This window comes from Alligator mississippiensis, chromosome 5, assembly GCF_030867095.1.
Source record: "Alligator mississippiensis isolate rAllMis1 chromosome 5, rAllMis1, whole genome shotgun sequence".
Lineage (NCBI taxonomy): Eukaryota > Metazoa > Chordata > Crocodylia > Alligatoridae > Alligator > Alligator mississippiensis.
The window spans coordinates 98661434-98677776 of NC_081828.1; the positions used below are offsets into that span (position 1 = coordinate 98661434).

Below are 16343 nucleotides of genomic sequence, written 5' to 3' on the forward strand. Positions count from 1 at the left end.
TGAAAGTGGTCTAAAAAATGGAGCATTTGGTTTTGAAATTAAAAGTTGGTATTTGAAAATGCCCTGTATTTTTTTTTAACCTATGAAATACCAGCTCCTTTGTCATAACAACGTGCAACAGAAACCTTATTTTGCGGTTGCAGGGTATTGCCTGATGGGGTTGCCTGTCAGAAAGGGGAAAAGAGGGGGAGAAGATACCTAACAGAAATGCATCTGGCAACACAGTGGACTCTTGAGCACTATTTCTGGCCAGACTGCAAGATGAAAGAATGATGTAAGAGTGATACAGGAAGAATTATTGCGCACAGAAATTTACTGGCATGGCATTATTTCATAGAATCAGGACTGGAAGGAACCTACAGGGACATAAGTGCTTAGCAGTACTAAGGGATTTTTTAGGAACAGATCAGGGGCCTTAAAATGTGACTTTTCCCCATGAAGGGAGTTCTACCTTGTATATGTTCAGGAACTGTTATTTGAGGGACTTTGCTGTTTAGGGAGAAAACTTCATGCTGGCTGAGAAGTTTAAAGGCATGAGACCTGCCTAATAAAATAAATAAATAAATAAAAAGAATGAACTTGTATGAATTGTGGAATACACAGTGGCTTAAATTTTGAAAAGGGGCTATCTAGAGAATTTCTGCTCTCTTTTGCAAGTGGACTACTAAAGAGTGAGGGTTTTTTTAACACTGGTTTGGCATTTAACTTCTAATTTGATTTCACCTGAAGAAGTTCATTTTTTATGTTAAATGCAATTTTTTTTTTAAATTTTGTTTGACCTAAATGCAATTTTAATAGGCTTTTAACTTGGGACATAAGTCGGAAATATAGTACTACCAGGCTCAGCGAATGTTCCAGCTTGTCGAAATATTTCATTGTGGAGCAGAGAACAAAGAATGTTTTTACAACCCGGTGATCATTCTTTCTGTTAAAGCTGTATCGTTTTTAGTCCTGTAATTTAAGATTGGTGGTAACTTAAGTAATGTAATTACCTCCTTAGTGGAAGCACTTGTGTGCGTGCATGTGCGTGAGTGATTTTTTGGTTAGGTTTGCAACCTAACCTAATCAGTGAATGAGAACGAAGTGGTAAAATGTTGTTACTCAAAAGGCAACTAACAAAGTGGTCATATATGGCATAGTTGGAATTTGCTGGTCTTTTAGATCAGTTAAAAACCTGCTTTTTAATGCCTGGCATTAAAAGGTGGAAATAAATGGATATTCTTTTTTTGCCAAAGAGCTCGCTCATGTTCTACAGATGAAGTATAATAAGGAAAGATGTCATGAAGTCTGATAAGGAAAAGCCTTTATTTCTAGGCACATTTTGCTAATGCACTGAACTGTTTTAAAAAATGCTGTGGCAAGTAGTGTGTAGGTGACTGAAACTGCCTGGTTTCTCCCTTGAAGGCAGTTTTGTGAAACTAGATCTGTATCTGCTAGGAAAAGAAATGAAAGCAAGGTTTAGGACTACAATTTTATAGTAAGAATTATTGTATTAATTTTATCTGCTTTTGAAAAGCTTTACTCTGTTTGAGGGCTTATTTAACTAATTTGCTAGGAGGGCTAGTCCCATGAAGGTTTTTCAAGAGGTGGCATTGTATATTAACAGGGGTGAAATGTTTGGATAGAAATTAAGATAAATGTATGCCATTTCTTAGGACATTTAACAAATGATACTATTAGAGTTGTATGTTGAAATGATGCCATTTCTTCTGATGCTATTAGAGTTGTAGGCTAGAAACTGCACTGTTGAGTACAAAAAATATTTTATTGATTAATTTCAAATTTGAAAGTCTTCATGCATTGCTCTTCAGCCCTTAATTAACATGCTTGTTACATACATTTATTCCAGGGTTTCGCAAAAATGATGAAATGAAGGCTATGGAAGTATTGCCAATCTTAAAGGAAAAAGTTGCATACCTGTCAGGTAAAGTTGTTTCCTTTTCAATGGATATTTTATCACTTTAAGTTGTATGACCATGATAAATCAAATACCTTTTACCAATTGTACAGGAAATCAGACAAGACCTGTCTAACAGATAAATAACTGGATGTCCCATCCTCTCTAGAATAAGGATAGATTTGATGTTGGGAAAAACCTGAACCTCATGCCATTAAGAGGATATTGTATCCCTTTAATGTTTTTTTGTTCAACAAATGCTTGGCTCTTTCCTGTTGCTTAGTACGTAATTTTTCCTTCATCGTGCCTTTGTTGTTTCATTAGTTTTGTGTGTTGTCTCCCTGAAAAATTGGACAAATGGTACAAGTTTTTATTCCAGAGTTTTGTGTTGGACCATTAACCCTGCGGCACTGCCTGGTGCAGAAATGATACTAAGTCTTATTGTGTTAATGGAGACCTGAACTTTGCATTGTAAAGAAATATTTGATTCTGTATTGTCTCCTGCTTACAACTTGCTTTCAGTGTATATTAGTCTATAAGGTGCAGGGATGGGCTACAACTATAGTTTAGATTTAGGAACACCACAATAATTATTCTGTGTACTACTAAGTATCCTTTAAAAGACTGGTGAATGGGCTTTTTTCATCTGCTTACTCCTGTGAACTGAATTATGAGCTAAATGCTCTTAAGGTTAATCAGCAGCCCATAAACAGGGGCTCACAACATAGCCTTGGCCTCACCACTTTCTTAGGTTAATAGTATCAGTAAAACTACAGAACTAAAACAATCTAAGTATTCAGTATCTAGAATGATCCCTCAAATTATGATGCGGCTTATTGGCACTGTGTGCTTGCATCAGTGGCTTTGGTTTTTTGCTAGTCAAGAGTGTAGATCACAGTACTTGCAGCTTGTGTAGGAAGCAGAAACAGGTAATGAAATGCTAAATCTAAGATTACAAGAACTCCTTACTGGATGCACACTGTGGAGCATTGAACAAATTATTTTTAAACCTTGGCTGCCCCCAGGTCTTGGATTTCTGAACCCTAAAGCTTGCCAAGATAGAGCAAACAATTTGAGTGAACTTGAGGGAGTTTAGGACTGCACTCCAAACCATGTCTCATTTGGGGGGAGTTCTTTGAAACAAGGATGGCCTTGTTCTGCCATCCTGTTTCCCACCCATTTCTTCTAGCCCGCTCCCCGGCCCTCCCCCCCGCTCCCCCAGGGTTTGGGTAGTTGTGAAAAATTAGGTGTTCATTTATTTGCCTGGGCAGAGATTCATTCTCCACTAACTTCTGCATTGCAGGTTAGTGGAGAATCCACAAACAGGAGAGGTAACTCTTTTTTCTCCCAATACTAAAACCTTTTAGCTCTAGTGGGTGAAAAGCTTAATGTCCTGTTAGGCATCTTTCGTCCTCAAGTCCCTTCTGCTGAAGTTGAATTAAAAATAATTCTTAAGCCTAAATAGCAACCATGTAAGGGTGGGGACCTGTTTTGATTGTCACATGCCACATACTTATACATCATGGTGTAAGTAGAATAAGCTTATATCAGTGAGTTACTCTGGTACTTGGCCAGAAGCATGATTGAGAAGCCTTTCTCAGTCATACAGCTTAAAAGTTGAGAAGTCAGGCAGGCGCTCTGCCAAATTGATGCCATTCCCACAGCATACCTCTGGGTATCTTGGTGATAATGTATGGCAGAGGTTAGAGTGGTTCATTTGGAAAAATTTGGAAGAGCTCAGAACTGTAGTCTGTTCTCATCTGACGACTTGGCAGAGATGATACAGTAATAGATGAAACCTCAAAAGAGAGGGACAAGATGTTTAATTTGCAGTGTGAGAGCTTTAACTAACCTCACTTTGGTCATCAGGGGTCACCAGTGACCATTTCTCCATTAAGGTTAAAGGAGAGAGATTTGCAGAGAAATATGGTGATTAGATATGTTTCTTCTGAAACTAGAGAAAAGTGGGTTGCTCATACAGTGTTCACTTAATTTCCTAAGTACATGAAAATTAGTGTTAGTCCATATAAAGGGATAATCTCACGTATTTGGACAAATGGTCAAATGACAGAAGTTAATAGGGTTAGGGAGTACATATGTGTGCTTGTTCTTTGAAAGCTGAATCAAGGCAATTTACATCTTACTGAAATAGGGCTACTAACATTTCTGTTATGTAACTTCTGTTTCAAATATCTGATGTTAGTATGTGTTACCTTTAAATTTTAATAATTTAATATAAAAAAAAACAAAAACCCACCAGGTAACTGGAGGTAAAAGAAGCAGGACATAGACTTAGTGTGTAAAGGATAATAGCCTGAATGAAGCTGGCTGAGCCATCCCACTTTAGTTTTTCTTAATACAGCTGAAGAGCAGGCACATGAGTAGTTATGGTACATCACTAGTTCTGTGGCACGTCCCTACTTCATAACTTGCTGAAGTTTGATCGCTTTTCAGTACCCTCAGTAACAGAATAAAGTACAGTGTAAAAGTTAAATTGCAAGGAGTCTGCCAGTACTAGTACCTACAAAGAGCCCAGTAAACAAATTGCAAATTGTTTTGAGTTATTGGCTTATTGCAGAAAACTGCACTGCTTATTAATTTGTTTGCTTTTTATGTCCTTTAGTACATCTTTAGACATGGTATATCTGGACCACGTTGCACATTATACTTGGCATGTGTTAAATGTACTAAAAACACAAACGACCATGTGTTCAAGCAGTAAAGCATGTGATAAGTATGCTTGTATTGTAGCAAAGAAACAGCTTTTCTTGCACAGGTTATCTCCAGATTGTATTAAGTAACACTTGTTTGGCTATCCTCAGACTGCTCCACAGAGATCATACAAGAATGTGCAGTCCTTACCAACCCATGACATCAGCCAGGGGCCTCTCTGCTTTACCAAGCCTCCATGTGGAACAAGGAAAGCAACACATGTCAGGAGGAAGGAGCCTGGGTCTTTCACTTGTTGGGTTCCTCCAGGATCAAGTTGAAAGACCGGTGCCTACAGCCCCAGAGAGTCCCAAAGCTGAGACCAACATTCAGCAGGCTGTGCACGTTAGAGACTGTAGTAAAGATTACTGTGCAGAATATGTTCTAACTTTAATATTGCATAGATTTAATGCATGCTAAGTAGGCCTGTGCGAAATGGCTAGTATTCGCTTCGGATTCGGCCTATTCAGGGGACAGTGATTCGATTCAGTGATTCAAATCACTGTCCCGAATCAATTCGGCTGAATCTGATTCAGGGATTTGGCAGCCAGCAAATCGGCCGAATCTCCAAACCAAACAGGCCCCATCCCCCACCCGCCCTTCCCACCACATCAATGTTTGCCCCACTCGGCCCCAGCTCTTTTTTCTTTTAAAAACAAAAAAACCCCACACCTGCCGGCTTCTGGCGGGGGGGGGGGGAGGTTGCGCAATCCCCATTGTCTCCCACTGCCCCACACTGCATGGGAGGGCTCTGCCATGAGCCCCCAGAAGCCACGACAGCCGTTGCGAGAGCCGGGGAGTGCGGAGCTTTTTTTTTTTTTTAAGCACCAGGATGCTGGAATCAGGCAGGGCAGGCATTGTCCTGGCTGGGAGAGTGGGAGGGGTTCGAGTGGGCACTCAGGGGGACAGGGGGAGCAAGTAGGGGATGGAGCCTGGTGGGGGTCCCCCATGGTCCCCTCCCCTGCTCCTCCAGCCCCCCACCTCTGCCCTCTACTTACTGGCACGGAGTTCAGGTCCAGCTCCTTGTGGCGGCAAGTGGGGACTACCCAGATCTCCGAATCTTTTCCGAATTGATTCGAAGAGCTTCAGATTGATTTGGACCTTTTTATTGGTCTCCCAATTCGATTCGGATTTGGCCTCCAAATGGGGCTGGATCTTCCCTGAATCGAATGAGCACCCGGAGCTTCGCACAGACCTAATACTAAGGCCTTTCAGTTAACTATATTAACCTGTATTCTAGAACTTCATGACTTAGTCTCAAATATCTGGTGTTAGTATGTTATCTTTAAATTTTAATGGTTTAATATAGCAAACTGACAACTGGAGTTCAAAACAGCAGGATATAGATGTGCTACTTAAAGGGTAACAACCTGAATGAAACTAAGCCATCCTAGTTTAGTTTTTGTTTAACACATCCAAAGAGCAGGTTCATGAGTGGTCTAAGAAACTGCTGTATCTCCAGATCCCAAGATTTGGAGATTTAACATGTACTAACTAAAACTTTTGAGAGCAAGCCAGAGATTCCTGGGAGGCAGGGTAAGTACTAGAAATGCAAGGGCCTTGTTCTTAAAATAATGGCAGTAAGTACAAGCATATAATTTAAAAATTTCTTCCTAATGTATATTTTGGAGAACTGACAAGTTGTTAGTGCCACTTAATTTTATAGTTTCAAGTATAGTATTAGGCACAGAGAAGAAAAATGTGATAGACAGCTAACCCTCGAAAAGTTACTGAGATATTAAAACCATTACCTGAAAATGCCCACGACTGCTTCCATTCTCAGTATTCCTTCTCCTTTCATCCCTGTCTTCAAGACTATGGATCTTCAAGCTGAGAAATGTTTCTAATGCATAATGTTTATAGAGTAGACAGCTGTTAACATACCTATGTTCCTCTGATCCCTGGCAAATTTGTTTCCCATTATTTTACTTTCTCAGGTAGCAGTTGGCATGATGAATGGCCTGTTGTAGGAAAAAGTTCAGAGCCACTGTAAATGGAATTGCTTAGATTTCTGCAACCATATTGGTTATAGACCAACAGACAGTCTTAAGGATTTCACCATTGCCCTTCTACCTGCATAATAATTTCAGGTTTGGAGGCTGAAGGTGCCCTAAGACTAGCTTGAGATGATTTTTGGAGGTCATTAATGATGCATTGAAGCTGTTGGATTTGGGACTGTAAGTGATGACCAGGGGGATTGTATTGTCTTTGTCATGGGGTTGGTATTGTCAGAGGCTGGAGTAAGGTTTGACAACAAAAAACAAAAATAAAGGCTAGAGTAGAGTTTGGCTCTACTGTACACTTCTACTGTAAGTGTAGAAAATGGAGGTGTGCATCTCAGTTGATGGGATCAGAACAGACACAGTTTTTACATGGAACTTTGCTATAGACCAGAGGTGGGCAAAATATAGCTTGTGGGCCAGATCTGGCCCACCAAGGGGTTTTATCCTTCCCGTGGCGGGACCTTCGGCCCCACCCAGCCTATGCATATGTGGCACCTGTGGCTGGTTCCAGGGTGCAGTGGGGCTAAAGTGGTGTGGCAGCTGGACTTGCTTCCTTCCAGCCCCCTCAGCAGACCCAGCCCCGCTGTCCAGGCACCCTGGTCCATCCACCCATACCCACCGCTGGGGGTGCTGGACAGAGCAGGTAAACAGGGTCTCCAGGGAGACTGGCCTAAGACCTATGTGGGCAGTGTGCAGTCAGCTGGGTGGATGGAATGGGATGGGACCGTGGGGAGTGGGATGAACAGGCAGATGAGGCCAGAGCCAGGGCTGGGATCAGGATTACATAGTGGTTACAGTGCAGGGCCAGGGCCCAGGCACAGGCAGAGCCACAATCCCCTGTCCACACATCCCTGCAATGGGTGCTGGTTCTGAGGGCAGATGTGTACAGGGAGTAGATGCAACTCTGTCCCAGGCCCCGTCCCAGTCTTGGTCCTGCCAGCCATCCCACTCCTGGATATTCTTCTTGCCTGCCTGTAGCCACATCTCATCCATCCAGCTGAGTATGCCTTGCCTTCACAGGTCTCCATGGAGCCTCCAGATGGTTGAGTGGTAACAGTGCACGGCTGGGGCCCGGGGCAGAGCTGCGATCGCTTACTGCACACCCCTGCCCATGGAACCAGCGCCCATTGCAGGGATGTATGGGGAGCATATCGCAGCTCCACCCCAGGCCCCAGCCTGGTGCTGTCTCGGCCCTGTCTGCTTGTCCTACTCCTGCATGCTGTTTCTCTTCACCTGCATGCAGGCCCCATCCTATCTGCCTGGCCGAGCGTGGGAAGAGCCACTTAAGGAGGTTTGGTAAGCTGTTGTGGGCCTGGGTGGGAGGTGCTGATTGGCCTATGACAATTCATCTAAACTCCTTAAGTGGCCCTCCACCTCAAATACTGGCCACCCCTGCTATAAATGATGGATCAAGTTGTGTTCTTAGGCTGGAAGCTTGTAGCGTGGAACTGGCTGTGGTGATAAGTTCGCTTCCGATATAGTGTGGTGCCCATGTGGCCATTGAAGAGTTTCATATTGGTGTCCAAGAAATGAATTAAGTGGATGGAGCATTCAGAAGTCAGTTTGATGGAGGGGTGGAAGTTATTAAAGTCCCAATGGAATTTCTTTAGAGATTCCTTTGCATGTGTCCACAAGATTGTCATTGATGTAGCTTAGGTATACCAAGTAGATGAGAGGGCAGCTGTGGAGAAAGTGGATTTAAGATCCATCATTAATATGTTGGCATAAGGGGGGTGAGGGGGGAGGCATTTGTGTGCCCATAGTAGTACTGCTTGTAAGTATAGGAGAGCAAGCTGGAACAAAAATCTGTCCCCAGTCATCTATGCTGTGTGGCCCTCCGTTGCTTCAAATATGGAATTTGAGTGAATTCTAATATGAAAATTGTGATGAAAATTGTACAAGTGAGTAAAACCCATCAGAATGGGAGCCCTATTTATTTTTATATTAAAAATAGCTAATTGCCCATCAAGAATGACAGATTTCAAGGGGGTGTTTACATGGCCTCCCTCCTCACGCCCCTGTTCACCCTTTGGGGCTGTCCATGTAAAGAGTCCCGCCGCTGTCTCCTCCAGCCTCCGGCACAGGGGCTCCTTCACCCCACCTGCCTCCGCCTTGCAGCAGGGCTTCCCCGCTGCCTCCCTTCCTTGCTTCCCTCCCTCCCGCCTCACCGCCTCCCCCTCCCTGCTGGCTGTTGTTGGGGCCAGGCAGTGTGGGGGCACTGCCACTGTAACCTCTCCTCCCCGTCCCTTCCCACTTCCCTTCCTTCCTTCCTTCATGGCCTGAGGGTTCATGCCCCTCTCCGTGTGGGGCTCGACGTTTGGGTAGAGGCTCTAGCTGCGGTCCTGGAACGGCGTACCATCCGCTATGCGGGTCGTGTGAATACGGTCCCGATGATTTACTTGAGCACGCCCACCTTGGTTGACAGGGTGTGCGCAGAGGGCCTAGACATTGCGGGCATCCACTACCCTGTCATGCCCCTAGAGACTCAGGCAGTGAGGATGGTGATCTCCAACGTCCCACCACACGTTTCTGACCGGGAGCTGGCCAGGGGACTTGAAGCCTATGGAGTTCCTACAAGTCTTTTCACCGACTGCGAATGGGAAGCAGGGACCCTCAGCTGAAGCACGTCCTGTCCTTTCGGAGGCAGGTCTTCATGCTCCTCAAGGAGGGCCCCCAGTCTCTACCTCGTTCCCTGAGCCTCACGCTTGAGGGTTGGAGGTTCATCATCTGTTTGTCTGTGGGAGAGACCACGTGTTTCAAGTGCGATGGCTCTTCTCACCTGGCTGCTCAGTGCCCTCAGGGGAAGGTGGCCGGAACATCGCCGCCTGCAGCAGCGCCGAAGGACAGCGAGTCGACTTCTGGGGCACGTGGCCGGCCCAGTGAGGCCGGGAGCTCTTCCTCCCAACCTCCTTCCACCCCGTTCCATCTCAGGGGACTGGGGTCTCCGGTGTGAAACCACCATCCAGTGGAGGGGCTGGTGCTACTACCCAGGCCCCACCACCACCTCCCCCATCTGTGGCGCCCCCTGCCCTCAGTGCGAGAGCCCCACCGGGTGGAGAGGCGAATGCCTCCCTTTGCCCCCTGCCTATCTAAGCCACCCCGGCTGGAGTGGCTGAGGTGGCCAGGGACTGCGGCGCTGGAGCCTCATCGGATGATGGGGCTAGGGCCTCCTTCCAGCCACCCGCCAATGTGGTGCTGCCTGAAGTGGCTGGCCCTTCTGGGGCGGGCCAGGAGTGGTCTGGCCCATCCCCAGCACAAGGGGAACTGCCCACCACCACCAAGAAGAACAAGAATAAAGAGAGGAAGATAAAGGGGGCCTCTCAGGACACCCCATCCCTTTCAGGACCCTCCTCGGCCAGTGCCGAGGGACCCCCTCACTAGAGAGCCTGACACCACTCCGACTGCCATACCACCCGCCCTGTTGCATGTAGCCATCAATGGGGTGGACTTGGCAGGGGGGGAGGGGGTTGTGGGGGTCCCCTCCCCTCCTGTCCCCCAGCCTCCAGAATCGGGCGGTAGCAGGGATAGTGGCGAATCCCTCTCTTCTGGAGGCCTGGCTCCAGGGGTGTCAGGAGAGCCTACTACCCCCTTGGACACGCCCCAGCCTAGCGGATCAGATGGGGAGGTTAGCGAGATGGAGATCCAGCTCTCTGAGTCTTGCAAGAGACGTTGTGAGCAGGATGGCCTCTCCCCCCCTAAGAAGACGGGGAATGCCCTCGTGGAGCCGGTCCTTGACTCGGATGACAAGAGGCGGCTGATGTGGCTAGACATCGAGGGTGTGGACGCTGCAGTTGCGGGCGAACTCCCGCCGGGGGTGTGGCCTCGCCGCTCTTCCATAGGCAACATCCACCCTAAGCTGGCGGAGCCCCCCTGGGTCCCTCCTGACTATGGGGGACTCCTGTCCTTGTTGAAACTGACTAAGGGGCAGAAGAACGTAGCAGGATGCATCACTCAGTGGTGCGCAGATCCCAAAGTGTTTGTCAAGGCTGCCAGGGCAGCAGCCAAGCTCATGCAGCAGGATCTGGGCACCCGGCAGATGGCTTACCGTTTGGAGAAGCTTGCCCAGAGGTTGAGGGTTGAGTGGGGACTGGGCGGGTCCCTCGAGTAGAGTAGGGCACGGTAGGCCTTCCTTGACCATCTCTACTGCCTTGCTCTGCTCTCGGGTGCTCGCTCTTCCACCCATACCTTGCTTCGCTCTTCCTCTCCCACACCCACATCCATGGCAGCCACAACCATTGGCACCTTTAACATTAACGGCTGTCGAGACTCAGTGAAGTGTGGGGCTGTCCTGGAGCTCCTGCAACAGAAGAGGCTGGCTGTCGCCTTCCTTCAAGAGACGCACTCTGATAGGCTCAACCAGGTGGCCTGGCAGGCTGCCTGGCGAGGCCAGGTTTTCCTGAGCCATGGCACCAACCTCAGTGCTGGGGTCGCGACTCTCTTATCACCACAGCTGCAGCTTGACACAGTGGTGGCGCGGGAGGTCATCCCCGGCCGCCTGCTGACTGTTCGTGTCACCCTCGCACAACACCGCCTGCTGCTCGTCAACATCTACGCGCCCTCTGATGGCCAGGAGAGGGTCGTTTTCTTTGAGACCTTGGCTGCCCTCCTGCGCAATGCTAGTGAGGATGATGACCTGCTCCTCCTCGGTGGGGATTTCAACTGCACCACTGCCCCCTGGCTTGACCACACAGGGCCTGAGCCCCATCTGCCCTCCACTCGCAAGCTGCAATCTGCCCTGGAGGGGGCAGACCTCGTGGACATCTGGCGAGCCCTGCATCCTGATGCGCGCCAGTACACCTGGGCCAGGTGGTTTGGGTGCCGGTGGTCTCACCATGGCTCGCCTTGACCGCCTTCATCACCAGGCACCACCTGCCGCTCCTGCGCAGCAGCCGCATCGCTCCCTCAGGTCTCTCAGATCATGGCCTAGCCTTCTGTGAACTGAGCCTGCTGGGGAGAGCCTGCGCACGGGCATCTTATTGGTGTTTCAATGTCAGCCTGCTTCAGGATTCCTATTTCCGGGACTGCTTTGCCCACTTTTGGCGGAGGTGGGAGGCTGCGAAACCGAGCCACTCCTCCTGGAAGCTGTGGTGGGACGTGGGCAAGGTACAGATCCGAGCCTTTTGCCAGCAGTACACCCAGCTGGCCGCGAGCGAGACGCGCCGACGTATCCGGGAGTTGGAGGAGGACGTGGCGGAGCTCGAGGCTGCTCTGCTGGCCGCTGGCAGCGACACGGCACTGAGCGAGAGCCTCCGGTTCTGCAGGAAATGTCTGCGCGACTTGGCGGAGAGCGCGGCCCACGGCGCGAGGATCCGCGCCCGTTGCCAGGAACTGGCGGAAACTGACGCCCCGACCCGCTTCTTTTTCAACCTGGAGCGGCGGAGGGCAGCGAGCAAAGTCTTGGACCATCTCAAGACTCCTGAGGGCCGGGTAATTACAGAGCCTGGCGAAATACGCGAACATGCTGTCGCTTTCTATCGTGACGTGTTTGCGGCCGAGCCGTCGTGCCCCGAGGCCACGCGGGAACTCCACGAGGGCCTACCACGTCTTGATGCCCTGGAAGCCGGAGAGCTTGAGCGGGACTTGTCCCTGGAAGAGCTGGCGGCCGCCACGGCCGGCCTCGCCTCCGGCAAAGCCCCGGGCCTCGATGGGTTGCCTGCTGAGTTTTACAAGACCTTCTGGCCTCTCCTCGGCCCCAGCCTCCTGCGCGTTTTCCAGGAGAGCCTCGCCGACAAGGTCTTGCCGATCAGCTGCCGCCGAGCGGTGCTGACCCTGCTGCCCAAGAAGGGAGACCTGGGCTACATGAAGAACTGGCGGCCGGTCTCCCTGCTGTGCGCGGACTATAAGATCCTGGCCAAAGCGTTGGCCACCCGCCTCCGCGCGGTCATGGCCTCTCTCACCGGGCCCGAGCAGAGCTACTGCGTGCCGGGCAGGACCATTCAAGACAACCTGTTCCTGCTGCGGGACCTACTCACGGCTAGCGAGCTCTTTGGCCTCGACATCGGCCTCATCTCTCTAGACCAGGAGAAGGCCTTTGACCGGGTGGGCCACGCCTATCTCTTCCAGACTCTGGAGGCCTTTGGTTTTGGGCCCCTCTTCACCGGGGCCCTCCGGGTCTTGTACCGAGACATTTCCAGCCTGCTCAAGGTGAATGGTGTGCTGTGTGCTCCGTTCCCCGCACGCAGTGGCATTCGTCAGGGGTGTCCGCTGTCGGGCATGCTCTACTCCCTGGCCATCGAGCCGCTGCTGCACACACTGCGACGCCTCCTGAGTGGTGTGGCCCTGCCAGTGGCCACCGGCCCGTCCGCTGGGCCTCGTCTTCGGCTGTCGGCATATGCGGATGATGTCACCGTCTTCCTCAACACTCAGGAAGACGTGCGGGCCCTGGCGGATTGCCAGCGTGCCTATGAGCGCGCCTCCTCCGCCCGCATCAACTGGGCCAAGAGCGATACTTTGTTGCTTGGCGCATGGACTGGCACGCTCCCCCCGGACCTGCCGGAGGGGCTCACATGGCGCCGCGAGGGCCTCAAGATCTTGGGCGTGTTCCTGGGGCCACCGGCCTTCATGGCGCGTAACTGGGACGACCTCGAGGAGGGGGTGGAGGCCCGCCTGCAGCGGTGGCGCTGGCGCCTGCCCAGCCTTTCCTACCGGGGGCGCGTCCTTGTCATCAACAACCTGGCGGCAGCGACCTTGTGGCACCGGTGCGCCGTGCTCGACCCCCCACCGGATCTCCTGGAGAGACTTCAGCGCAACCTAGTGGACTTCTTCTGGGATGGGCGCCACTGGCTCCCATGAGCCGTCCTTCACCTGCCTGTTGCCGAGGGGGGCCAGGGTCTGGTTGACCTGGCCAGCAGGGTGGCGGCTTTCCGCCTGCAGGCCCTTCAGCGACTGCTTTACAGTGAGGAGCAGCTGCCATGGCAACAACTGGCGTGCCGGTTCCTACAGAGGGTCGGCGCCCTTGGCTTTGACCGGGAGCTCTTTTTGTTGACACCCACGCTCCTGAACTGGGCGGTGCTTCCGGCCTTTTATTGCAGCGTGGTATGAGCCTGGCAGGCCACCTTCCGCCTCCAGCCTCGAGCCCGGACCCTGTGTTTCCCGCAGCTGCTGAGGGAGCCTCTGGTGCACAACTCAGCCCTGTGGGGCTCCGTGCCAAGCCTGGCCTCTGCCAGCCTCACGGCCACCCTCATCCAGGCGCGTGTCCTCCGCCTGCACCATCTCCTGGACCCCGCTCGGTCAGCCTGGCTCTCACCCGAGGCGCTGGCCGCACGGCTGGGCGTGCGCTCCATCTGCACCATGGGTCATCTCCTGCGTGACATCCGCGCCGCCCTCCCGCCGGTGGCGGCGGCCACCTTGGACGAACATCTCCGTGCGCGCCAGATCCCGCGGGCCGCGGATGCCGCGAGCAAGGCTTTCCCTTCGCTGCCGGTCACCCCGGCTGTGGCCGCGGAGTTGGCCGGTGGGCCGGGCACTTTGTTGCGGCTCCCCATGCCTCCCGATAGTGACACGGGTTGTCCCTTTGCTTCTCTATCGCGTAGAAGCTTGTATGCCTGGGTGGTCTGTGTCCGCCATGCTCAGGTGCTGGCGGGCCGCCCCGATACACCGTGGCGACGGCGCCTGGGGCCACCGGCTTCCCCACCGGCCCACCCGGCGTGGCGCACATTGTATAAGCCGCCGACCGCCAAGAAGACTGGCGACCTGCAGTGGCGGTTGCTGCACGGCATCCTAGCCACTGGCACGTTTGCGTCCCACTTTGACCCAGCCGCTTCGACGGCCTGCCCCTTCTGCCCTGGGGGCCGTGGAGGAGGATCTCTTTCACTCCTTCCTGGACTGTCCCCGCCTGCGGCCGCTCTTTGCTACCCTCGAGCGGCCACTGCGGGCGCTGGGCAGGAGCCTCTCAGAGACCACCTACATATGCTCCTACCCGTACCGGGCGGCCGAGCGGGGCGCCATCTGCCTGGCCAACTTTTTGCTGGGCCAGGCCAAGATGGCCGTCCTCAAGAGCCGCCGTAACCGGCTTGCCGGCACCGGCTCAGACGATGCCCCGCGGCTCTTTGGCCTCCTAGTGCGGGCGCGCCTCTCGCTGGAGTTTGAGCACGCTGTGCTCCGGCGGGGGGTGCCCGCCTTCGAGGCACTCTGGGCCCTTGAGGGAGCGCTGTGCCACGTGGAGGACGGCCGTCTCAAATACGCGCTCTGATGTTGTGACCGGTCTGGGCGACCGGGCGGGTGCGGTGGCGGACTGTGGCTTCCGGCTTGTGCCGTGCCCTGGGCCCTCACCAGGCTGCTGTTGTTTATTTTCTCGGGGTGAGAAGAAGAAGGGTTTTGTACGTGTACTATGGGACAGGGAAGGGTGGAATTGTTCGTTTCTCGAGGGCTATATATATATAAATAGCATGTTAGACACGATGTGTATTACTGCGAAGGTGTTTGTCACGGTGTGATGTTCTGAACGTCCGGGAATGGTTTCTCTTTGGTGTGGTTTGATGGTTTTTTTTGCTTTCTGTACCTGATCTTTTGTGAAATAAAGTTGTCAAAAGTCAAAGTCCTTCCTTCCGCTTTGGACGCTTCGGACTAGGCTCGCTTGGAGCTGCGTGGGGCGATCCCGAGCGTAAGACTCCCCGGCTTCCTATCTCTTTTCTTCCTTCACTCCCACCTGTCTAAAGGTCTCTAGCCTCTGTTTATTTCGCTTTCTGACTCTTTTCTTGCTTTTTTGCAGCTTTTACCCCCACTTTTCTCTCCTCTCTCTTCCCTCCCCCTCTGCTTCCGGTTTCTTTGTCTGTGAGACGCTTCTCGCAGCCTTCTCTTTTACTGTCTCTTTCCCTCTCTTTCTCTTTTTTCTGTCTGCTTGTTACGGGGAGTTACCTTTTCCATTAGCCTGCCTTCCAGAGGTGCTCTTAATTAACCCTCCATCCCCCCCTCACCCTTTAGTTTTCCTTTTCTTTTTTCTTTTTTTCGCTGTTTTAACCCCCCCCCCTCCTTCCCCTGCCGCTTTTTTCCCCCCCCACCCTCCTCCCCCTTTGTGGGGAGCTCTCTATTATCATTTGCCGCTTGAGGGGTGCTTTTTTTCTTTTTTCCCCCCCTCTTTTTTTTGTTCTATCCATGCTTTTTTTTTTTTTCACCCCCCAAATCCCTCCCTCCCTTTCAGTGGCTTATCTTCACTTTCTGTTTTGGCCGCATTCCCGGGAGCTTGGCCTTGAGCTCCTGTGTTTAAGTTTTCTTTTCATTCCCTTAGTTGTTTTGCTTTGCAGTTTAACCCTGTCCTAGTGAGGATGGCTGCTCCTACACCTGGCAGTTGGCATGAGGATGTCTCTCGGGACCTCCCGCTGACGCATGGCCTGAGGGTTCATGCCCCTCTCCATGTGGGGCTTGAGGTTTGCATGGAGGCTCTGGCTGCGCTCCTGGGATGGCGTACGATCCGCTATGCGGGTCGTGTGAACACGGTCCCGATGATTTATTTGAGCACGCCTGCCTTGGTTGACAGGGTGTGTGCTGAGGGCCTAGACATTGCGGGCATCCACTACCCTGTCACGCCCCTAGAGACTCAGGCAGTGAGGGTGGTGATCTCTAACATCCCACCACATGTTTCTGATCGGGAGCTGGCCAGGGGACTCGAGGCCTATGGAGTTCTTACGAGTCCTTTTCGCCGGCTGCCGATGGGAAGCAAGGACCCTCAGCGGAAGCACGTCCTGTCTTTTCGGAGGCAGGTCTTTATGCTCCTCAAGGAGGGCCCCCAGTCTCTA

The 16343-nt window shown here is 51.5% G+C and overlaps 1 protein-coding gene across 5 annotated transcripts in view; it reads left to right on the plus strand.

Moving 5' to 3' along the window:
- The window catches only part of TRIO (trio Rho guanine nucleotide exchange factor), a 533872-nt gene that overhangs the window by 203015 nt on the left and 314514 nt on the right, over window positions 1–16343 (plus strand). For all 5 annotated transcript variants that reach the window (XM_019483906.2, XM_006266316.4, XM_014593806.3 and 2 more), the window contains one exon: window positions 1850–1924. In XM_019483906.2, the coding sequence (XP_019339451.1) occupies window positions 1850–1924 (75 nt within the window). The remainder of the gene's footprint in view (window positions 1–1849; window positions 1925–16343) is intronic.